This window comes from Terrapene carolina, unplaced genomic scaffold (genome assembly GCF_002925995.2).
Source record: "Terrapene carolina triunguis isolate 2854851 unplaced genomic scaffold, T_m_triunguis-2.0 Scaffold33715, whole genome shotgun sequence".
Taxonomy (NCBI): Eukaryota; Metazoa; Chordata; order Testudines; family Emydidae; genus Terrapene; species Terrapene triunguis.
In genome coordinates, this window is record NW_020698066.1 from 3,413,589 (window position 1) to 3,438,341 (window position 24,753).

Here is a 24,753-nt window from a genome sequence, read left to right on the forward strand (position 1 = left end):
TGGGTCAGACCAAGGGTCCATCTAGCCCAGTATCCTGTCTTCCGACAGTGACCAGTGCCAGGTGTCCCAGAGGGAATTAACAGAACAGGTAATCATCAAGTGATCCATCCCCTTTCGCTCATTCCCAGCTTCTGGCAAACAGAGGCTAGGGACACCATTCCTGCCCATCCTGGCTAATAGCCTTTGATGGACCTATCCTCCATGAATGTATCTAGTTCTTTTTTGAACCCTGTTACAGTTTTGGCCTTCACAACATCCTCTGGCAAGGAGTACCACAGGTTGACTGTGCGTTGTGTAAAAAAATACTTCCTTTTATTTGTTTTAAACCTTCTGCCGATTAATTTCAGTTGCTGACCCCTAGTTTTTGTGTTATGAGAAGTAGTAAACAACACTTCCTTATCTACTTTCTCTATACCAGTCATGATTTTATAGACCTCAATCATCTCCCCTTAGCCGTCTCTTTTTTAAGCTGAAAAGTCCCAGTCTTATTAATCTCTCCTCATACGGAAGCCGTTCCATACCCCTAATCATTTTTGTTGCCCTTTTCTGAACCTTTTCCAATTCCAATATATCTTTTTTGAGATGGGGCGATCATATCTGCACACAGTATTCAAGATGTGGGTGTACCACGGATTTATATAGAGGCAACATGATATTTTCTGTCCTATTATCTATCCCTTTCTTAATTATTCCCAGCATTCTGTTCCCTTTTTTGACTGCCGCTGCATATTGAGTGGATGTTTTCAGAGAACTATCCACAATGACTCCAAGATCTCTTTCTTGAGTGGCAACAGCTAATTTAGACTCCATCATTTTATATGTATAGTTGGGATTATGCTTTCCAATGTGCATTACTTTACATCGACCAACATTAAATTTCATCTGCCATTTTGTTGCCCAGTCACCCAGTTTTGAGAGATCCTTTTGTAGCTCTTCGCAGTCTGCCTGGGTCTTAACTATCTTTAGTAATTTTGTATCATCTGCAAATTTTGTTATCTCACTGTTTACCCCTTTTTCCAGATCATTTATGAATATGGACTGGTCCCAGAACAGATCCCTGGGGGACACCAGTATTTATCTCTCTCCACTCTGAAAACTGACCATTTATACCTACCCTTTGTTTCCTATCTTAACCAGTTACCAATCCATGAGAGCACCTTCCCTCTTATCCCGTGGCAGCTTACTTTGCATAAGAGCCTTTGGTGAGGAACCTTGTCAAAGGCTTTCTGAAAATCTAAGTACACTATATCCATTGGATCCCCTTGGTCCACCTGCTTGTTGACCCCCTCAAAGAATTCTAGTAGATTGGTGAGGCATGATTTCCCTTTACTAAAATCATGTTGACTCTTCCTCAACAAATTATGTTCATCTATATGTCTGACAATATTGTTCTTTATTATAGTTCCAACCAGTTTGCCCGGTACTGAAGTCAGTCTTACAGGCCTGTAATTGCCGGGATCACCTCTGGAGCCCTGTTTAAAAATTGGCGTCACATTAGCTATCCTCCAGTCATCTGGTACAGAAGCTGATTTAAATGATAGGTTACAGACTACTGTTAGTAGTTCTGCAATTTCACATTTGAGACAGTCAAAAGTCAACAATTTTAGCAAGTGAAATAACAAAGCAATAGGACAAGTGGTTTATTGACTATTTACATTGGTTTATGTCGAGTGTTCAGATGATGACATTTGTTTTACACATATGTAAAATGGAACTTACAGGTGGTGATTATACCTGTTGTTAAATTGATGCCTGCCCTGGTATTTACAGCTACGCTGGGCTCACTTTGTAGTTCATTCTAGTTGTAGATATGTAATTGGATTCAGAGCAATACTCCTAGGACCAGGAATATACTTAGCACAGGGACGAACATTTAAAGTCCACCCACTGTAGGATCTAGTGGGAAGCATTTACTGATTTTTATCCTGGCTTGCTGTTTGAATCTTTCTTCTCTCCCCTACTTTTCTCCCTGCAGAAGTGCTGGTGACAAGAACAAACAGCTGCCAGTCTGACAGCAGTGGATTTCTGGAGGAACCACCGGAGCCCTTACCTTTACAAGTAAAGAGCTGCTGATATTCTTCAATGAGATTAATGAAAAGTTTGAGCAAAATTAATACCCAAAAGTTATCAGGTTCATGAAAAACAAAAGCAATACAGGGGGATGGAATTTCCCTGAGATTCCCTGTGGGGAAAAAAGGGAGATTTTCATAGGCAAAAAAAAACTTTCTACCCCAGTGGAATACTATGCAAGGTCCAAAATTATACCTTGTAGAACTATTCCACTTTGGCTACTTATATCCTATCTTACTGTATTGTATTGTTGCCACTTTGGCTCAAGTGGTCAGCCAACATTTAGGGCTTTGCTGGGTTGTATCTGTTAGGAAGAGATGATGTGAGTCAGGTATATTCTTTGGTGTAATCTAGTTTATTTACAAAAGATCTACAGAAAGTCTTCCCTGAACACAGTAGAAACAGCAGGCCATCTCCTCGCTCAGAAATAGCTCAATGTGAATCTCCATCAAGCTCATAGCCCATGAAGCTCTGTCTCTCTGCATCCCCTTAGGGCCACATTTGCAACAGCTTCTCTTGCTTTCTGCCTCCAGCCTACACTCAGCTGCAATCAATATTCTAGCTCCTCTGTTTGTATCCAAGGAAGACCCACTGTCCATACAACTTAGTTCTGACCTGTCATGTGGCCTAGTGCACTGAACAGTAGCCTCCATTGCTTGCAGATAAAGGAGCCACTGAGCCTGAAAATGAGTGCTTGGCACACCTGTCTTTAACAAGTTTGTTTTTGGATCAAAAAGCTCCTTAATGGCAGCCATTAGCATCTCTCAGCATAACGTTATCTAGGCAGTAGCACAATTTGAGGTTTCCAAATCCCCTATATTCAAAGACTTGCAGTAAGATGTAACTAGAACTTCTAATGAGAATTCAAAATAGCGGGTGGAAAGTGACATTACTCCCTGCGCCAAAGCTCAGTGAAGTCAACAAAAGTCTTTTTTTATTTACTTCAATGAGCTGTGAATCAGGCCCATATAGTGCAGACCTCAGTAGGTGTGAGGTGCAAGGGTTGAAAATTTGATTGGCCCTGTTGGTCTTGTCTTCACAATGAAGTGTCTAGTCTTTTGCTCAGCCTGCTAACTCATATGAAAACTACAGATCACCTTGTTTTCACAAGAATGTTAACTTGAATTATGAACACACCTTTTTTTCCCCAGTGAAAACAAGGCTTTTGTGTGAAATTGGTACAACATTTAGGAGGAGAAACCTCATTCTGCTCTCCTGACCACCCAGGGACCAACTGACCACAATCGGCCCTTAACCACGTACCAAACAAAAGAGTTCCTTTTGTATTTAAAAATTCTTCAAGATAAAGTCCCATTATCCATCTCATCAAACTAGTCCATGGCTTTGCAATATTATATTCTTAGTGTCCTCTCATTTTCCTTGCAGAATCCACCTTTTCCAGGACACCTGAACCTCAGCTGTGATACCCATGACCGAAAAGTAGCTCTGCCACATAGAACAGCTCTCGCTGTGTCACACCAGGATTTTCATCAAAAACCAAAGGGCCCTGTTGCTAACACCTCCACTGCAGATTGCAAGAACATTCCAAGGGTGTCTAGTCCAGATAGAGAACACAAGGACCAGAGGGAAGAGACCGCCCTCTCACTAACTGTGGAAGATGGTCTACATCAAGTCTTCAGTGATCAATCAGAGGGTTTTGTCAAAGAAATGGTGTACAATGCGAATAAGCAGGAGATTAAAATTGGAAGAGGGCAATTGGAGAAAGAGGAGAGCTGCATACAACAGCAAACTCCATGTTTTCAGGCTGGTAATCAGGATGTGAGAGATATTGTCACCCCAGAACCTGACTGTCATTTATACTTTGGTTCATTACCCAAAACTCCAGCTCCATCTCACGCTGAAGAGAATGGAACAACTCCCATTGACTTCACTGGCAGTGGAGGCTGTGCCAAACAAGAGGCAAGAGAGGGACCTTTGACTGAGGAGGATGCTGGGAAAGTACTTAAGGAAAATATCCAGGAAGGTATTACAGGACATGTAAAAGGAAAGCAATGTGATAAGGAGATTTTCAGTAAAGTTGATACCCTGGTTCCAGTCACCAACGCCACAAGTGGTCAGCAGTTTTGCAAACCGGACATTGATATACACAGTATAAGCCGCTCTTGTGAAACAGGGACACCAGAGACCCAATGGCAGGTCTCAGAAGTACAAAATGAAAGCAAGGTTATTTCAAGCAGTTCTTTACAAGTGGCTAATTTTTCTGCTTACTGCAGATCTGAATTTAGTTCCCAGGAAAGCACAGAGACTTGCTGTTTGGGTAAAATATCAGAAGCCAACAAAATGGAGAAGAATGATTCTGCCCAAAACGCTGAAATACACACTAATCCCTCCAAGTCTGTTACTGTTCAGATGTCTTCAAGGCTGGTGTCCACTGTGCAAAAAGTTTCCCTGAGTGAAGGCCTTGGCAAAGGCCAGTCTTTAGAAATTAAATCCATAGGGTCCCAATGCTCTGAGGGTGAGCCAGTAATTACTTCAGAACTGGGTATTTTGAAGGAAAGTCTAAAGGAGACGAGAGAAGCTTCGATTCAAACTGACACAATTGGAATAAAAACAAGAAATTGGTGGCCTGACCCAAATCTTCTCCCTCCATTCTGTAGACGTGGTCATCTCACAAAATCAGTCTCCCTAGACACTGGGCTTCATGGGAAATACAGATCATCCTACCATGAAACATTGGGTGCCCAGTCTGCCCAGTGCGGTCACAGCTGTCATTGTGTCTGCTGCCATCATTGCTGCTTTCAGTGGGCCTTTCCCTTCACTGCTTCCTCCGAACATCTTGGGGCCTGTTGTTCAAATCACAGCTCCGTAGAGTTACAGCTTTTGAAAACGTTAGAGCTCCTGCAGGATACAGCAGTGAGGAGTATTTCTCCAGTAAGTATGTTTCTTGCTGAAATAATACATTGAATCTGGCGCATTGAGCGTAAACTCCTGGGCTGTTCGTTTTTTCAAGGTCCACTCAAGCGCTGTTCAGTGTTGCAGAGAAAGTGTCAGGAATGTAGTTTAGGAAACAGATAGGAAGAAGGGACAGTCCGTCCTGGACAAACTGGAGGAATGTCAGAAATATACTTTGACTCAAATTAGGTTGTGTTAGACTACGTCTCTTAATGCTGAGAGTGTTTAAATGGTACCTGCTAGGTTAACAACTGACCAAGATGAGCTGGAGGACTAAGGCCTTGGCTACACTTGCAGCTGTACAGCGCTGTGAGGTAAACCTGTCTTCGTGCAGCTGAGTAGGGAAAAGAGCTGCAGTCTGTCCACACTGACAGCTGACAGCGCAGTGGTGTGGCCACACTTGTAACATTTGCAGCTGTGTTGGGAGCGGTGCATTATGGGCAGCTATCCCAGCATTCATGTGGCTGCAACGTGCTTTTCAAAAGGGGGGGGGGTTGATTGTGACAGGGAGTGTGGGGGGAGAGAGAGTGCTTTTTGGAGCATGTCATCTCTCTATTTTGCAAGTTCCGAACTCCCGGCCCCCTGCTCATTCATTCACTCACTCAAAGCAAGCTGCAATCTGTTTACTTTTCTCTGTGGTAGGAGCTTTGAAACCGGCACTTCCGCATTCCTGCAGCCGGTCACAACAATGGAGAGGATTGGCCACTTGACAAGGTGATTAGTACAGCGCTGCAAGCCGTTTACACTCACACCCGTGAGTCGTAGCCACTCCGTTGCAGCTGTTATTCCTCTCGGGGAGGTGGAGTACCTGCAGCGGTGTACCCAGGGAGATACAGCGCTGTAAGGCCTGGTCTACACTAACCCCCCAAGTCGAAGTAAGGTACGCAACTTCAGCTACGTGAATAACGTAGCTGAAGTCGACATACCTTAGTTCGAACTTACCGCGGTTCAGACGCGGTCCACACGCGGCAGGCAGGCTCCCCTTCGACTCCGCGGTACTCCTCTCGCCGAGCTGGAGTACCGCAGTCGACAGCGAGCACTTCCTGGTTCGACTTATCGCGTCCAGACCAGACGCGATAAGTCGAACCCAGAACTTCGATCCCCAGCCGCCAAACTAGCGGCTGGGTGTAGACCAGCCCTAAGTGCCCTGCCAGTGTGGACGGGGAGTGAGTTACAGCGCTGGGGGAGGCTTTACAGCGCTGTAACTTGCAAGTGTAGCCAAGGCCTCAGGTTTATACAGGTCAAATTCAGAGGAGAGAATGAGCTGCTGTTACTTGCTGCTTCTTCCATTCTCTTCAGTGTATAAATTCTACCAATCTGGGTTCCCTTAGGGCTTCTCTACATAAAAAGTTGTATTGCTTTAAACTACACCAGTATATATAAAGCAGTACAACCTCCCCTTCCCCAATATGGCTGCAGTTATACAGTGCTTATACTAATACAGCTTTATTCCCAGCCAGGCAAGGGAATAAACTGCACTGGTACAAGGCAGTTTTATATCAATATAACTGCATCCACACTAGGAGCTGTACCAGCATAACTGTTTCAGTTAAAAAAAAAAAAAAAAAGTCACACCCCTATATGAAATAGTTATACCAGTACAAAAACGGCCTTACACACTCTCAAACCCACTCAGCCTTGCTTAAACTCACACCTACCTATCAATATGTAAATTGTACCCTCTTATGCACCACTCTGCATTTGGCCAAGTGAGTTTGAGTCCCAAAAAAGAGCCTAAATAGTTGTGATTTCCACACTGAAGGGGCCAGCAGATGCCATAAGTTACACTAGTTCAGACTCACCTCACTTTGGCCCTGTATCTTTATTTTATCAGGGCCCTTATTCATGGCAAAAAAAAAATATTAGAAATGGCTAAAGGGAGGGAAAGGTTTGTAGAAAAACAAGTCAAATTTATGTAGGTTTCAGAGTAGCAGCCGTGTTAGTCTGTATCCGCAAAAAGAACAGGAGTACTTGTGGCACCTTAGAGACTAACACATTTCTTTGAGCATAAGCTTTCGTGGGCTACAGCCCACTTTTTCGGATGCATATAGAATGGAACATATATTGAGGAGATATATATACACACACATACAGAGAGCATGAACAGGTGGGAATTGTCTTACCAACTCTGAGAGGCCTTACTTAAATGTCTATGCTATAATTAAACAGCTGGGTAGCCTGAGCCCCACGAGCCCAAGTCAGCTGACATGGCCAGCTGCAGGTATTTAATTGTGTAGACATACCCTTAGCCTACCCAGCCTAAAGCTGTGTTTGCTGTTGGAACCAGGTGAAATGTTTGCAAGAAGAACTGAAACTACAAAAAGTCACCAGGTTTTGACTTTGTTACGAACTCAAAACTGAGGATTCAGGGTCACCCAGGGGATGGAGGGCCTCACTTGTTTGAGAGGCACCCCAAATCCATGGAACAATATGATGCAGAGCAGCTGGGGTAAACTGTAGGTAAACATTGCAACCTGGCACTCAGGGTTGCAGCACCGCTCAGGTTTGTCCCAGCCGCCCCTTGGTCATGACAGAGGGTGGGGGACAGCTGGGACAAAATTGAGTGAGTGTTGCTGAGATCTGGTACACAGGCTTGCAGTGCCACTATAGGTGAACTGGACCCTGCATGCAGTGTGCCACATGCCAGGTGTTCATCTGCTGGCTACCAAAACCATGGTGGCTCTCTCAGCAGTGAGGACTGGCTGGGAAGCAGGATGGACCCAACAGGCAAGTCTCATCAGCAGGGAGGAGTAAGATAAGGAGTGGGCTGGGGAGGCAGGGGCTCCTGGAGGGGATGGCAGGAGAGCTCCCTGGAGGGCTGAGGCTCCTGGGAGAGGGCTGGGTGTAGGGGCTCATGTGCCAAGGGGTGATTGTCAGGCTTTTTAGAAGGGTTGGAGGGCCTCCATTTCAGATTTTGCCCTACGCCCCCATAAACCGGCCCTGCTAGGATTGTCGGAAAGCTCACAATGCTTCTGAGAAAAGCTGGGCCAATGGATATTTCTGCACCATGAGGAATGTGAGTGTTTCTCCTGGTTTTGTGTTGAAACTATGGAAACTTGATGGTTTCAAATGAGTTTCTTCCTTTCTTTCTTTGAACCTGAAACTCAAAGTGAAACTTGGGACTGTTGTAAACACAAGTGGGTCAAAGTGCAGAAAATGGTAAGATTAACCCCTATGTAGTGAAACTGATGAATTCATGTTATTGACTATATCAATGCTATGGGGGCTTTTCTTTAAACTATTTGCTGAAGTGCTATGAATTTTGTGAGATGTCTCTCAATTGCCACAAGATGTCAGTGTTTTAGTACATTACAGCTGAATTTACATTGTCCAACTTATTTTATCACTCGTCTGATGGTGGTGAAGGATTAACAGTGATGCTTTTTCAGTAATCTGAGACTGAGGATACTGCAGGCATTGACTGCACACTACACTATTGTTCAAGCTCTGTTGTTTAAGCAAAGATGTGTTAAATCTGGCACTTGTCTGGGGTTAATCATGTGAAATCCAGCCCCTGCATCACAGAAGGACCCAAACAACTGGGAAAGCTGTGATTATGTGTGTTCGGTGTAAGGGACATGTAGGAAAGCCCATGTAGGGGGGGTCAGAAAACATTCCTAGGTTTATGTGCAGTGGAACTCCATGCCCATCTAAATGGAAAGCATTTGGTATGCTGGTGTCTAGTCAGTGGGTCTGAGGCTTTACTGGCCTAAAATCTTGGGGAGTTAAAGGGACAGCAGCAGCAGGTTGCATCTGCTGCTACATCCTGTGTCTTAGAATTGTGGGTATTGCTCCACTGCACGAGGTTGAAGATTCTGCTCCTCACTTCTTCATATGGAGAAAATCCTGTGTATGTAGGCTTTATTCCACATGACAGGATTTGGTCCATAATCTTTAGTCCAGCCTGTCAAGGGATTTAAGCATCAAACATTTGCTAGAACAAGAGAAAATCCTGAAAGTAATCAAAATCTATATTAACTGCAACATTGTTCTTGACAGAAGTCAGTGTTAAAACACTGAAAGAGCAAATAGCCATCAGATTATATTGAATTTGCATGTTTATATTTTATTCGTCTGGGTATGACATTTTCTTGTACAAGGAAATTATTTCCCAACAGAAACACTTTATTTCCATACTTTTTGGAGGCTCAGTTGCTGATTAACACAACTTTAAAAAAATTGATTTAGTTAGGTTTTCCAAAGTGATCATATCATTCTAGTCTATTCATGTTCTTATACCATATCCATCACTAAGGTACTTGAGTGATCTCCAGCAGTGAATTAGGGGACATGACCAACATTTTTCATGTCTGGTTCTTTCTTTATTTCTTTCTCTCATCCTCTCCCTAGAGGGGGAAATTACATTTTTAACATATGACATGCTATGTCTTTATATTAGCAAAATCCAGGTAGGAGAAATACACCTTGATCTTGGCATGGAAAATTGTGAGGTTTGAGGTAGTTCGGAGATCCCATGGGAGTTGGTTCCGCAACCTTGAACCAGCCCTTGAGAAAGCTCTGTCTCATGCACAGACAAGCTTTACCCTTGTGGCGAGACCTTTCTATAACACCTTGATGTGCAGGAACCTCCAAAGCAGAACAGGCCAGTGATCCATTGATTATTTATTCAAATGTATAACTGATCTAAACAATTCGTCTAGAATTCCGTTTCTAACTGAGGCCCATGCTAGAGTCTTAATGGGAAAATGTAAAGTCCCCAGAGAAATACTATGCTACGGGGAAATTACTTCTCAATACCAATCAATGACCACAGTAGACATGAAACACTGCAGACATTATTTCCAAATATTTATTTGAATGTTCAAGAATACAAACATATGAATTGCCATATTAGAGAAAGACAGTTCATTCAAACCAATACCTTGTGCAAGAGAGAACCTGGAGTGGACGATTAGGGAATAACCTGCCCAAAGAAATTTCTTTCTAACTCCTGTCAGTTAGTGATTGACTTTTTTGCCATGAAGTAGGAGAGTTTATATCCTTTATAAATAAATGTGCTTTGGCCGTGTTTGTATATTCTATCAAGCAATGTTACTGTCAGGAATGTTCCCCAAAACATTGACTTGTGAACAAATATTGCAAACTCTCTGCAAAAAGCAAACTTTGAATTTGTCCTGGAAACCTGATTCCAAGACTTACACTCATCCAGTCTGGGGACAGAAATCTTGTGTCCTGTGAAAACAGCTCAAATTTCAAATAGTTAATAATGGATACTCAAAGCAATATTTGCCAAGGACAGTTGATGAGCAATCTATAGGCTGAAATATATGTGTATAACACATTATTTGAATAGTTTTCAGCAAATGAACAGATCTGTGGGAATTGTGATGTTTGCAGACTTTTTGGCACAGAGAGAACTGAGCTATATATGTCATAGTGCCAGCTCGAATCCCAAAAGAATTGTATAGCCTTTGAAATTTTATCTTAGCTAGTGCAATTGCAGTTGCTATTTTTATTCTTATCAATATCTGATCCTCTTTTTCAAGTTTACTAATCCTTTTGCCTCCACTAGTAATGTAAAAGTCAGCTAAATGTTAACGTCTACAAATGGTGGGTCAAGAAAATGTGATGATGGTTCTAGAGGTACAGTGCTCAACCTGTCTTTCAAATCAGACACATGGAGCAAACTTCTTCATTCAGTGATGCTGATGTAAATCCTGGGCAACTCTATTCAATGCTAACGATTTACTTAAGTGTAACTAAGCTTTGTGTCAAAACTATGGGCAAAATCCTGTCTCCCTTGAAGACAAGGGCAAAATTTCCATTGACTTCAGGGGAGGCCTATGTGACTTAAGAAAGAAGAGCTGATAACTAAATACGACATTTATATTCTTCAGAAGTCATCTGGAAGCTTGTACCTACTAATGTCTGACAAGCCTGCTTATGATGTGCCTGTTCTGTTGATGAGAATAGGACTGCTGCCTCCTGAGCTGTCAGTATGACAAATATTAAAAGGAAAGTAATGAAATAGTCACTCTTCTTGTTCTTCTTCGTAGTGCACAATCCATGAAATAGAAGCTATGAAGCGTTCTTGCCAGAGTTTCCGGGAGAAGCTAGATGAGATCGAGCAGCACCTGGTAGAGCAACATGATCTTTTTTCCAGTGCTATGTCAGATGAAGGAAGGTAATTATATCACTACAGAAATACACATATTAGGGTCATTAAAAAAGCAACATTTTGGACCCTGAGTGCGTGTGCAGAGCATCTTGCTGTATGTGCCAACACTCAGACTTAACATTTTTATTGTATAACACAGAAGTCAGCATTCAGTTGTTCATCACTTTATTACTATCCATTTATCCAACCAATATTTTCTAAACTTGATCATGGCAGTGTATGTTATAAACAGTTTATGCTGCATTAAGATTAGGTGTACATAAGGGATTTATAATATGTGCCAACGAACGTACACTCTCTTTGATACTTCTCAGACTCAATGGCTGGGATTCCTCATGAGTATGACATCCCCAATCATGAAGGTGGCATCATGGGTATTGTGCATGTCGTGTGCCCACCCTGCAAGTGAAAAGGACTTTTTATGTAATTGTGTCCATAGAAAAGTATGACTTGTCTCCATTAATTTCAATGTTCAGAAACATTAGAATTAAAAATATGGTCTATTTTAGTTTTAAATGACTTAAAATACTATGGAAATACAGGCATAATTTGCAATAGATCTCATTTATTTTGACCTCAGCTTTCCAGATGAACATAGGTGGGGGTTTGTGGGGGGAAGGTGGGGTTTGATGATGAGGGCATTATACAGATTGGGCCATAACCAAAGGAAGCACTGTATTAGAATCATAGCAGTAACACCATCATCAAGATTGTAAAACAGTCTCCATTATACACCTAATTTTAAAAAATAAGTCTTTCCTTCTAATAAAACTTGTTTCTGGCTAAAATTTTTCATGTGCAGTCCCTTGGCAGAGGAGGGTAGTTTGAGGAAAGGTAGCAGTTAATCAAACAAGACATTTTTGAATGAAGAGCACTTTGAAGTGTGGAGGGGGGGAAGGTATGTCTTTTTTTGTTCGGTTGTTTTGTTTTTGTTTGTTTGTAATGTCATAACTCAAAATGGCTGGCTCCAAATCTGTTTAGTTGGGTTGTCTGCAGTGAGAACTAGGACCCAGGACTATTTTTGTACGACTGAATGGTTATTCCCTATGAATTAATATAGGGAAAGGTTAAAAGAAAAAGGGAGAACTTTACAGTTGGGTGTGTGACACACACATGAATTCAGTTTATTCAGAGTTCTGTGGCCTGCATAGTGCAATGCAGTAAAGGAACTATCTGATGCTAGTACTGTTAGGTTATTATTTAGACTGTAGAATGTTTTGTGGTGCTATGTCTGAAACAACACTGCATTAATGGCATGAATGAGAAATGGATGCTTTGCAGAGCATCACTATTCACCTGATTGTTTTTCTTCTGTTGTCTACTACAGGGAGGAAAAAAGACAACTGCAGGTCTTACGTCAAGCTGTTCGTCGTGAGGTTTCTGAACTGGAATTCCAGCTGAATGATCGATCTCGCCAGGCTAGGGAGGGAATTCTGATGGTACGTTGTATAAGCCGCTATTCTTGTGAAACATAGGAAAAAGGAATCTAGTTTAAAGACTCTTTATCCTATTGCCTTTACTGGGGCAATGTCACAGTTAGTGGTTGCCGTTTGTGGATTCCACATGCATTTGCTGTCAGTTGAACATGTGACCAAACCAACAAGGTTAAATTGTGTCATCTGGTACAACCTTGGGCCAAGATTTTCAAAAAGGGACTAGTGATTCTAGGCGCTTCAGTTTTTAGGTGCCCAGTTTATGACTCCTTAAAGGGCTTTGATTTTCAGAAAATTCTGAGGTCCAACCTTCTGAAAACCAGACCCTGGATACACTCAACATCACTAGTGGTGTTGGCCACACTGTTGCTCTTTCAAAATCTAAAAAATGTTAAATCCAGTAGGTATTTTAGTAATAAACTGCTGTCAGATGCAAAGCAAAAGTTTTCTCTTTGGAAAGAGAGAACTTTATATTTTGTCAGATCTCCAACTGATCACTTGTTTCTTGCCATTTGTGATTTTATAACCCAAAATGTCATCAACTTTCCTCCAAATCAACCACTGTAGTTATAGAATTGCTGCATGACTTACAGTCATGTAAGCGTACGCACAAAACAACCATTTTGATACTAACTTCACAGTGCAGAAATTTTCAATTACTGAAGGCTGATAAGAGCCTGTAAAAATTAACATGGCTGGTAGGTGCAGTAAGGATTCACCTGGCATGGACACCCATCGTCTGCAGTTAATATGAAAGAAGTAAAACAACGGCCAGGAGCAGTCAGTAGTGAAACAGTTGATGTACACAGAAAACGTATCGTAGCTATGGAGTGACTGAAAGCTGTTGTTTGAGCAGTAACTAGAGCCAGCATGAGATTAAAACCCCCAAAAGATTTAAGTGCTCCTAAATTATTTGAAGGGTATCCCCATTAAGTATAATTGTCATCCCCATTAAGCAACAGTTGCTGCTATAAAGCATTGTACCAACCCACCCACCCCCTTCTCTGTGCTGGACACAGGATCTGGTAGATGTCTGAAGGTAGCATGTCTGCACCTGTTTCTCTTCAGGTCAGGCACAGACCTGGATCTGGAAACCCCTGCCACAAAAACACCCAAGTGCACACAGAGTTCTGAGACCATTTAATTAGGCCGGGAGAAGTGGCTGCTCAGTCTGGGCCTCTGTCCTGGTGGGATTTGCTGCTCCATGGCTACTCAGCCTTCCCTTGCCCTCAGGATACGTGCGACCCTAAGTCCCCAGTGCTCATCGCCAGTCCCAGTCTAGCCGTCTCTGACAGTCCTGTTCTTGGGCTCATTCACACCGCGCCCAGGGCAACACAGTCCTTCTTCCTCCCACAGAACTCTCTCCCCCACCCCCAAAACACATGCTACTGTCAGGATGGCAAGTCCCTCCAGCTCCTCCCCACAGTCATGGAATCCTCCAGTTTCTTGCACCTCTAGGCCGTTGACTCCCATAACGTAGCTGTTCACATTTAGGTGCCATCTGCTGGCTTATTACATTACCCTCCACGCCCACCTTCTAAGATGATGTGCCTCCGCATCCTACTGAAGCTACTTCAAATAGTCCTTAAGCCAGTCTGTGCACCTGCTGCAGACCGCCACGGGCTTCTGAGACTCCGGGCCGGCCCCGGGGTTTTTGGCGCCCCAAGCAGCCAAAAAAAAAAAAAAGCCGCGATCTGCAGCGGCAATTCGGCGGGAGGTCCCCTGAGGGACCGTCCGCTGAATTGCCGCCGAATACCTGGACGTGCCGCCCCTCTCCGCAGCGGCCGCCCCAAGTACCTGCTTGCCAGGCTGGTGCCTGGAGCCGGCCCTGCTGAGACTGGTGGCAGGGGTGAGTCTTCGGAATGGCCCCCTGCTGAGCCCTACCCTGACACCACCTCAAGTGTTTGCTCACGATCCCCATCTTCATCAGGCCAGGGTACCCACTCTAGGCTTTCTGACACAGGAACATTCCTTGTATGTAGGAACTGCAGGGGAGCTGCAATACAGCACTCCTGAGAGTATTTTGCCTGAGGTTGGGTGGTCACCGAGGGCTCCTGTGTGGGCTCAATGTCCCTGCCCTCAATTCAGAGGGCTTCAACTGGTTGTAATCTGCAACAAAAGTTTATCCACGTAGCACCCCAGACAATTTCTTGATGCCTGTAAAAGGGACCATTAAGCTTTCTGCATAATTTTGGACCCTGCCCCTTCCTGGTCTCATACCCACACCGACTCGCTTAGCTCATACACCTCTCTGGTGACCCAGACATCATAGTATTCTTTCCATCTTTGTGTGGCCGTAGCCTGATTCCTCTTAGCAGCTTGACTCACAGAACTCAAGTATCCTGCTACCTGTGTGACATAGTTGGATGGATTGCTAAACTTGTTTTCTCCTAAAACTTCAGCTCAATGTGCAACAGCAGTCAAAAAGGCTAACCATGTTAGGAACTATTAGGAAAGAGAGAGAAAATAAGACAGAGAGTATCATAATCCCCCTATATAAATCCATGGTGCTCCCACACCCTGAATACTGTGCTCAGCTCTGGTCTCCCCATCTCAAAAAAGGATATAGTGGAACTGGAAAAGATTTAGAGAAGGGAAACAAAGATGTTCAAGGATATGGAACAGCTTCCATACAAGGAGAGACTAAAAAGATCAGGGCTGTTCAGCTTAGAAAAGAGATGACTAAGGGCATGGCGGGGGGATATGATAAAAGTCTATACAATCATGAATGGTGTGGAAAAAGTGAATAGAGAAGTGTTATTCACCCTTTCCCACAATACAAAAACCAGGGGTCACCTGATAAAATTAATAGGCAGCAGATATAATACAAACAAGAGGAAATGCACAATTAGCCTGTGGAACTCATTGCCATAGGATGTTGTGATGGCCAAAAGTATAACTGGGTTTAAAAAAGAACTAGATAGGTAATGGAGGATAAGTCCATCAATGGCTATTAGCCAAAGATGGTTGGGGCTGCAACCCCATACTTGAGGTGACCCCAAACCTCTGACTGTCAAAAACCCGGAGGGGAAGCCTGCTGGATGTCTCCAAAATTGTCCTGTTGTGTACACTTCCCCTGAACCTCTGGTAGTGGCCTCTGTTGGAGACAGGATATAGGGCTAGGTGGACCATTGGTTTGACCCAGTATGCTAATGTTCTAACTCTTCCAAAACATCTACCCCAGATATGCATTCAACAGGCAGGCAGATCTTCCACCAAATAACACCATATAGGGTGTATATCCTGTAGATCAGGGGTCGGCAACGTTCGGCACGCGGCTCGGCAGGATAAGCACCCTGGCGGGCCGGGCCAGTTTTATTTACCTGCTGATACGGCAGGTTCGGCTGATCGCGGCCCACACTGGCCGCGGTTCACCGTCCCGGGCCAATGGGGGCGGCGAGAAGCCGCGGCCAGCACATCGCTCGCCCGCGCCGCTTCTCGACGCCCCCATTGGCCCAGGACGGCGAACCGCGGCCAGTGGGGGCCGCGATTGGCCGAACCTGCCGTGTCAGCAGGTAAATAAAACTGGCCCGGCCCGCCAGGGTGCTTACTCTGGCGAGCCGCGTGCCGAACGTTGCCGACCCCTGCTGTAGATGACTGGACAGTGCTCCACTAGGCCATCCTAATGTAGGGGACAAGCTCATATCACTCTCTTTGATTGTTTTGAATCAGAGAGGGCAGCATACCAACACACACGTGGTTGAATCATTGAACTAACCTATCAGATTAGGGGTGATAAGGTGTAGTGCAGGTTTTGTGGATCTCCCAAAGGTCACACACCTCTTCGAACAAAGGGAATTCAACATTTCTTCCCTGATCAGCATGCAGGAGCTGAGGCATGTGTCTATGGTAGCACACAAACCTCTTGACAAATGCTACTGTCGGAGCTTCCTGATCAGGAAGGAGATATGCTTCTGCACACTTCGAAAAACAGTCAGCCACTAGAAGCACATATTTATTCCCTTGGGGTATAATGGCCAAAGACCCCAAGATAGCCAATGCCATTCTTTCATTCAATGCCTTGCCTGGGTAGAGACCATTGGAGCTCTGGGTTTACTTCCCATTTCTTTTCAAGCCCCACACATCCTCACAATCCCCAGCACCTCCTTCTTTGGCACCACGCCTTGAATAAGTTCAGACCTTTTCCAAGATCCTGGCAGTTTCTGCACCAGCGTTCCCTGTCTAACACTTGGCTCAGGCCACATAGTCCAATAGCTTTTCAGGCATGGATGATGCTAAGCTTCATCTGGGAATTCCCCACTACCAGTTCCCTTCCTACACCAATCTATTGACCCTATGGGAAACTGAGGCACAGAGAGATTGGGGTAGAATTGACAAAGGTATTCGGCATCTAATGCCCATTGATTTCAATGGGAGTTAGGCACTTAAATACCTTTGTGAATCTCATCTTAAGTGATTTGCCCAAGGTAACACAAGAAGTCTCTGACAGACCTGGGGACTGAACTTTGTTTTCCCAAGTCACTAGTTAATGCCCTAACCACTGAACTATCCTTCCTTCCTAGCCTATGTTGCCTCCCTAAGGACTTATCTATGCAGGGAAATTGACTGGCATTGCTAGAGCTCAGTAATGATAAAAGTGACTTTATTTTGGAATATTTACTCTGATAAAGTCACTTTTATGCTGGAATAGTGTTCCCATGGGGAGTTACTCCAGCATAGCTGTAGAGGCTTACTTATTGTGTTATAGTTGTGCTTGTCATTTTCCCCTGTATGGATAAGCCCTAAAACACAACTCAAATTGGGGACAGGGAAGAAGGAAGCCCCATCTTCATTTGGTGCAGAGTAGGGAGATGGCCACCAGAGTTGTATCTCCCCAGGGCTGCTCTGCCTGGTTTTAGTGTCACTTACAGTAGCTGAGGAAGAACAGTTGAATTGACAAAGCAGCACTCTGTGCCTGCCCCAACATCTCCACCAGCTTTCTCCTCCACCACAGGAATTCTCCATTAGCCATTTCCAGATTGAAGCCATTCATTTTGCAGTGCCTGCATGACACACAGTGCATGGCGCACTGGTGAATCTGGGCCACAAATTGTTACGATATACCCTTTTCAATCCAGGGCTGCCGCACACATCCACAGAGGTCTGCTTGGGGGGTTGTACTTAGGGTACGTCTTCACTACCTGCCAGATCAGCGGGTAGTGATCGATCTATTGGGGATCGCTCTGCCGTCGACTCCGGAACTCCACCGCGGTGAGAGGTGGAAGTGGAGTCGACGGGGGAGCAGCGGCAGTCAATCCCGCGCCGTGAGGACGGGAGGTAAGTCAAACTAAGATACGTCGACTTCAGCTACGCTATTCTCGTAGCTGAAGTTGCGTATCTTAGGTCGATCCCCCCCCCCAGTGTAGACCAGGCCTAAGGCAACTGTGTCAGTCAATCACAGTAAAATGGGATTGAAATTTATGTTACTGAAACATGAAAATGGGATTGAAATTTATTACTGAATTCTTTTCACAGCAGCATATCAGCCGCCAAATTATACTTTGTTTTTTTGACCAACAATAAGAAGTGGGCATGCTTCATAACCTCTCCTGTGTATCACTGTCTGATACCTTTTATAATTTTTTATTACTACAATATGCATGTCTTCCCTATTTTCTCTGCCGCAGCTGGACCAATTACTAGGAGAACAATCCCATCTGTTTTCAGAGCTTGGACTCCCTGATTGGAGGGAAGAAAGAAATGCCCAGAATAAACAAGTTGCTCCAGATGCCGCTGACACTACGCATCCTAGAGCTGGGTGCTCAGAAACGGTAGTTCCAAGGCGCCTGAGCAGAAGTGAAACATTCCCATCAGCTCCATCAGCCTCAATGCCAGGAACGCCAGAGATACAGTTTCCTGCTATGGCAACAGCGGAGCTAGACCCACAGGAACTCCACACCAGTAAAAAGGAAATAAAAGGTCCTCCCCAGCCAAAAATTGACTTTAAGGCTTTTCTACAGAGTGTAAGAATTCATTTTATACTGGTTGCTTGCGTATTCCAATGTCAGAACATGCTGACACAAGATTACTATTGTTTTTATTACAGTAGTGGCTAGAGGCCCAACCAAGGGCCCCTTTGTGCTAGGTGTTATACATACCCCTACCAAGCTATAGTTTCTGCTCTAAATACCTTACAATCTAAATAGATAGGGCAGACAAAGAAGGGTGGGGTAGCATTCTCAAAGTTAACTGCAGCGGTTACTCATGGTAATGAGGGCAGTATTATTATGTGGCTGGTGGTACCAGCAATGCCTTGTCAGTCTAGAACTCCGAGTGTGATTGGTTGAGATCTATACCAAACTGTGTGAAATTAACAAGTAGCATTAGCCTGCAAAACAACTTCAACTAGTTTACATGGACAGCCAAGGGAATGAATTTAGGTATCAGAGGGGTAGCCGTGTTAGTCTATATCCACAAAAACAACGAGGAGTCCGGTGGCACCTTAAAGACTAACTGATTTCTTTGGGCATAAGCATCATGATGCATCTGAAGAAGTGGTTTTTTTACCCACAAAAGCTTATGCCCAAATAAATTAGTGAATTTAGGGTTTCACCGGTTTTGTGTAAAAGTGAAAATGCTCACCTTTTTGACTGATCTGCGTTTACAGTTTCACCATCAATAAGAAACAGATTTTTTTTCTTTATTGTTCAAGATACAAAAACTTAGTAAAAGAGACTAACTAGAAAGTGGTCTAGCTAAAAAGTCAGATGGGTAATGGTCATGGTCTTTCACTTTTCCACTTAAGAATATGGACCCAAATCTTTAGGGCTGGACCTTCTCTTAAGCAAATAGCTAGAGCCAAATTCTGCATTACCTTCATGTAAGCCTCAGTAAAATCAGTGGATTTCATTCTTCTCACTTTTAGGGTTGTCAGGTGTCCGGTTTTCGGACGCTGACCGGGCCATTAAAAGTCCAGTTGGCAGGCTCCCGACCTGGCTCCGCATGGCTCCCGGAAGCGGCGACATGTCCCTCTGGCTCCAAAGCGCAGGGGCAGCCAGGGAGGCTTCATGCACTGCCCCTACCCTATATGCCAGCTCCTCAGCTCCCATTGGCTGGGAACTGCAGCCAATGGGAGTTGCGGGGGCGGCGCCAGTGCATGGTGGCAGCATGAACCCCTCCTGCACCCCAAGCCCCTCATCCTCACCCCACACCCCCAGCTGGAGACCTCACCCTTCACACACACTCCAATGCCCTGTCCCAGCCCAGAGCCCTCTCCTGTACCCTGAACCCCTCATTTCAGGCCCCATCCCAGTGCCTGCACCCCCCAGCCAGAGCTTTCACCCCCTCCTGTACCCCAACCCCATACCCCAGCCCGGTAAAAATGAGCGAGTGAGTGAGTGTGGGGGAGAGCGAGTGACAGAGGGAGGAGGGATGGAGTGAGCAGGGGGTGGGGACTCAGAGAAGGGGCGTTCAGAGGGACATGTCGCCGCTTCCGGGAGCCATGCGGAGCCAGGTCGGGACAAGGGTGTTCGGTTTTATGCGATTAGAAAGTAGGCAACCCTACTCTCATACCAGTTTTACACACAGGAGTTATCCCTGATTTATAGTGGTAAAGCAGAATCACGGAATCATTTCCAAGAATGAAGCCCCCGGCTTACAGAACCAAACAAGCAATTAACGATTTCATTTAAAGTATTGTGTTCCTTTATACCAGATATTTAAAGACTAAGACTGTTTAGTTATTTAGAAACTAGTTGTTAGTTGATTACTAGTTTTTAGTTACTTAAAGACTAAGACTTATTTTTCTTTTGCCAGCTGAAGAAATCGTTCCAAAATTTTCAGTAATGACATAGCAGAATGAAGAGATTGAAGGAAGACTGACAACTGTGGACTTTTTAAAAAAAAATAGTTGTGACTTCTTCCTACAACAAACACTTTAAAGCATCTAAGGCTTTACAAAAACAGAATGAAACAGCTGTCATTTGCAACAGGGCATTCTATATATTTTTGCAGTGCATGGACTGTCCTGAAAGGAAACCATTTTAAGGGGTTATCTCGATGAGGGTGCCATGTATTGTGCTGTTCTGTGGTCATAGGCAAAAGGCCTGTAGTAAATTCTATCCTTTGGCACAGTATTAGACGCCAGATTGTAAGCTGTCATTTCAAAAAACAGTTGAGCCCTCATAGTTGTGAAGAAAATCTTGGAAACATGAACCAAGTAAACTGATGTTGCACTGTCTTCCTGTACATTCACCCAGCCTCAGAAAATAACTTGGAAAGGTATTAACTGTATAACTGCTGGTCATTTGAGTGAAGCATCTAGCTAACATTAATCCTCAACCCCAAACTGCCTCGCACACTTTCCCTATCAACCACTAAAACCTCCATCTTCCCCCTGACAACTTCTATGATGGATGTATCTATCATGGCTATAGAAATCTGCACCACAATGACAATGTGTGGACAGCATACAATGTAGATTGAATTGAGTACCAAAATATACAACACAGTGAGTATCGTACTGATTGTATTAGTCATTTTCATATTTAATTCATAGAAACCTAATTTTAAAATAATATAACTGAAACCACTGCAAAAAAACCTGCAGAACCCAAGAAGGCTGCAGGATCCAGGGCCACTGCCTCAGCATTCTGGTCCAGTTTGCTGTGGAGTACACAGGGCTTTGATCTAGACACAAAATCTATTAGCTTGGAAAGCATGTATAACTTCTGAGGCACCTCTGGTTCTACCAGCTGTGTATGGGATGGCAATACATAAAGTGTTCAATATTAGAGACATAGTATTTTGTATGACTGCTTTTTAGCTTAGTGCTTTACATCTACAAGGATTTCCAGACATCTAACCATTTGTTTAATGCTGTGAAGGCGTTTTTGTGTCATTTAGGCCTTCATCTTTCAAGTCTTTACCCAATGGAAGTGCAAGTGAAGGCATCACTTGCTCACCAGTAAGATTAAGTGCTGAATGGTAGTAAAGAGCCATTTCTCTCCACTTACAGTGCACAGGGTAACAAGCAGGGCAAGGCTGTCATTGGCTTAAGCAAAAGCCTCAACAAGTTAATGGGGTGTTTATTAAAGCACTCCTGTTGTAGAATAAAATTCATCCCTCTGCAGATGGCCAGCATGGGACCTGTGCACCACTTACACCCTATTTGAAGGCATAATAGGGATTTTAAAAAGGTGCTTGGGAGTTGTAGCCCTCTGCACAGGGGTGAATTTCACCTGCCAGTTATTAGGCAGGAGTAACCAGTCACAGCAACACCCTTTAAAATGTGTGTGTGTGCTCCCCTCACTCATCATTTTCTACTTTGCACTGACATGTTCCACCCTCGGAGGGTGAGGATATGTCCCGTTTCGGACAGGACGGGACCGTCCCTTTTTTAAGCCCTGTCTCGGTCGTCCCGACTTTTTTGGCAAAGGGAGCATTTGTCCCATTTGCTTGGGCCGACTTCATCAGCTGGCAAAAGCAAATACGCCAAATGCCCATTTTTGTCAAAAAGGCAGGATGCGGCGCAGAGGAATGTGGAGGGGTGGTGGTGATGCCAGCACCATGCAGCGGGGGGGAGGCAGGACTTGCAGGGGGAGGGTGGGGGGTAAGTCAGGGCTGTGAGGATAAGCGAACCCAGTCTTGTGCAGGGGGAGGGGGACGGAGCAGGCAGGGCTCAGGTGAGCTGCAACCCTCAGCCTCACGTGAGGGAGGGGGACAGGTATAGCTCCTGCGAGCTGTGACCCCCCAGCTGTGCATGGGAGAGGCAGACAGGCAGGTTTCAGGAGAGCAGCATCCCAAGTCTCATGTGGGGGCGGGCCGTAGGCAGAGCTTGGGCAAGCAGTGACCCCAGCCTGAGGTGGAGGGGGGGGGAAGGGGCAGGCAGGAATTGGGGAAGCAGCCACCCCAGCCTCGCACACAGGATGGCAGGCAGGGCTCTAGTGAGTGGCGATCCCAGCCCCGCTTGGGGGAGGGAAGGGTAGGAAGGGTTCAAGTGAACCGTGACCCCAGCCTTGAGTGGGGGAGAGGACAGCCGCAGGCAGGGTTTGGGTGAGCAGGCACCCCCACCTCACACGCCGAGTGAGGGGCAGCGGCAGACAGGGCTGGGGGGGAGAAGTGACCCCAGTGTCACGCTGGGGAGGGGAACAGGGGCAGGTATGCCTTGGGCGAACAGTGACCACAGCCTCACACAGGGGGGGGGAGGATCTGCAAGGGCTCAGACAAGCAGTGACCCCAGCCTCGCGCATGGGGGGGAGCAGGTAGGGTTGCCAACTTTCTAATCGCACGAAACTGAACACCCCGGCCCTCTCCACAAGACCCCACCCCTTCTCTGAGGCTCCATCCCCCTCCCTCTGTTCCTCATTCTCCCCCACCGTCACGCATTTTCACCAGCCTGGGGCAGGCGGTTGCGGGGTGGGGTGGGGCTGCAGTCTCTGGCTGGTGGTGCGGCCAGAAATCAGGGTTCAGCATGGGGGAGAAGGCTCTGGGCTGGAGCAGGGGATTGGGGTGTAGAGGGTGAGGTCTCTGGCTGTGGGGTGCAGGCACTGGAGTGGGGCTGGGGATGAGAGGTTTGGGATGCAGGAAGGGGCTCTGGGCTGGGGCTGAGGTGTTCGGAGTGGGGCCGGGCGGGGGGCAGGCTCTGGCTAGGTGTGTAGGCTCTGGGGTGGGGCTGGGGATGAGGGGTTTGGGGTGTAGGCGGGAGCTCAGGGCTTGGGATGTGGGCTCCAGGAGGAATTTGGGTGCAGGAGGGGACAGCAGGCTGGGGCAGGGTGTTGGAGTGTGGGAGGGAGTTCAGGGTTACCGTGGCTCTTAGGAAGCGGCTGCCAGCTCCCTGCAGCCCCTAGGTGCATGGGCATCCAGGGAGGCTCCACGTACTGCGCTCGCGCCCGCAGGTGCTGCCCCTGCAGCTCCCATTGGTTGCGGTTTCCAGCCAATGGGGCAGCGCATGGCACCTTCCTTGCCACCCATGCGCCTAGGCGCCGCAAGGAGCTGGTGGCCGCATCCAGGAGCTGCACAGACCTAGGGTAAGCAGGGAACCTGCCTTAGCCTGGGCCCCCCCCCCCGAACAAACTTTTTACAGCCTGGTCGGTGGTGCCGACAGGAGCCACCAGGGTCCCTTTTCGACCAGGGCTTTCCAGTCAAAAACTGGATGCTTGGCAACCCTAGGGACAGGGCAGGCATGGCTTGGGCGAGCAGCGATCCCCCAGCCTTGCATGAGGGCAGGGGTTCAGGAAGGGCTCGGGCAAACCATGATCCCAGCCTTGCGTGGGTGGTGGCGGGGCAGGGGCACGCATGGCTCTGGTAAGCATTGACCCCAGCCTCACGTAGGGGTAGGAAGGGCTTGAAGGATCTGTGATGTTAGCCTCGAGCGGAGGTGGGGAGCAGGGGCAGGCATGACTGAGGCGAGCAGCGACCCCAGCGTCACATGGGGGCAAAGAGGCCAGAGCCAGGCAAGGCTCAGGAGAACAGCCACTCCAGGTTCACCGGGGGGGGGGGAGCGGGTACAAGCAGGGTTTGGGTGATCAGCAACCTCCAACCTCACTTTGGGGGGGGGGTTGCAGGCAGGGCTCAGGCAAGCAGTGACCCCAGCCTCGCACAGGGGAGAGGGGGATTGGACTGGCTTAGGCAAGCTGCGCCCCCAGCCTTGCACAGGGGGCTGCAGGCAGTGCTCGGGCGAGCAGCGACCTCAACCTCACACAGGGAGCTGCAGGCAGGGCTCAGGCGAGCAGTAATCCCAGCTTTGCACGGGGGAGGGAGTTGCAGGCAGGGCTCAGAGGGGAAACGACCCCAGCCTCGCATGGAAGGGAGGCAGGCAGTTCTTGGGTGAGCAGCAACCCCAATCACACAGGGGCTGGGGGTGGGAAGGGAGACAGGCAGTTCTTGGGTCACACAGGGGCTGGGGGTGGGAAGGGAGGCAGGTAGGGCTCAGGCATGCAGCAATCCCAGCTTTGTGCTGCGGGAGGGGCAGGCAGGGCTCAGGCCAACCCCACAGTGGGGGAGGAGGGCTCAGGCCCCACCTAGTTTTCCCTTTGGGAAGTTTGGTCACCGTACACCCTCTGAACATGTACTAGACAGGATCAAACTCTTGTCAGTAGAACTTCTAGCCAGACACCACCTCTGGCCCAATCATGCTTGCCTTAGACTACGTCTACACTACAGCGGGGGGTCGACCTAAGATACGCAACTTCAGCTATGTGAATAGCGTAGCTGAAGTGGCGTATTTTAGGTCGACTTACCTGGCTGTGAGGACGGCGG

General features: G+C 46.3%; 1 protein-coding gene across 1 annotated transcript in view; it reads left to right on the plus strand.

The window, feature by feature from the left end:
• The window catches only part of ITPRID1 (ITPR interacting domain containing 1), a 64,376-nt gene extending 43,992 nt beyond the window's left edge, over positions 1 to 20,384 (plus strand). Inside the window, exons 10-15 of the mRNA XM_024197569.3 lie at positions 1,976 to 2,058; positions 3,457 to 4,962; positions 11,001 to 11,128; positions 12,450 to 12,561; positions 18,183 to 18,518; positions 20,311 to 20,384. Coding sequence (XP_024053337.2) covers positions 1,976 to 2,058; positions 3,457 to 4,962; positions 11,001 to 11,128; positions 12,450 to 12,561; positions 18,183 to 18,518; positions 20,311 to 20,340 — 2,195 coding nt within the window. The 3' untranslated portion in view covers positions 20,341 to 20,384. The remainder of the gene's footprint in view (positions 1 to 1,975; positions 2,059 to 3,456; positions 4,963 to 11,000; positions 11,129 to 12,449; positions 12,562 to 18,182; positions 18,519 to 20,310) is intronic.
• Positions 20,385 to 24,753: the final 4,369 nt, after the last annotated feature.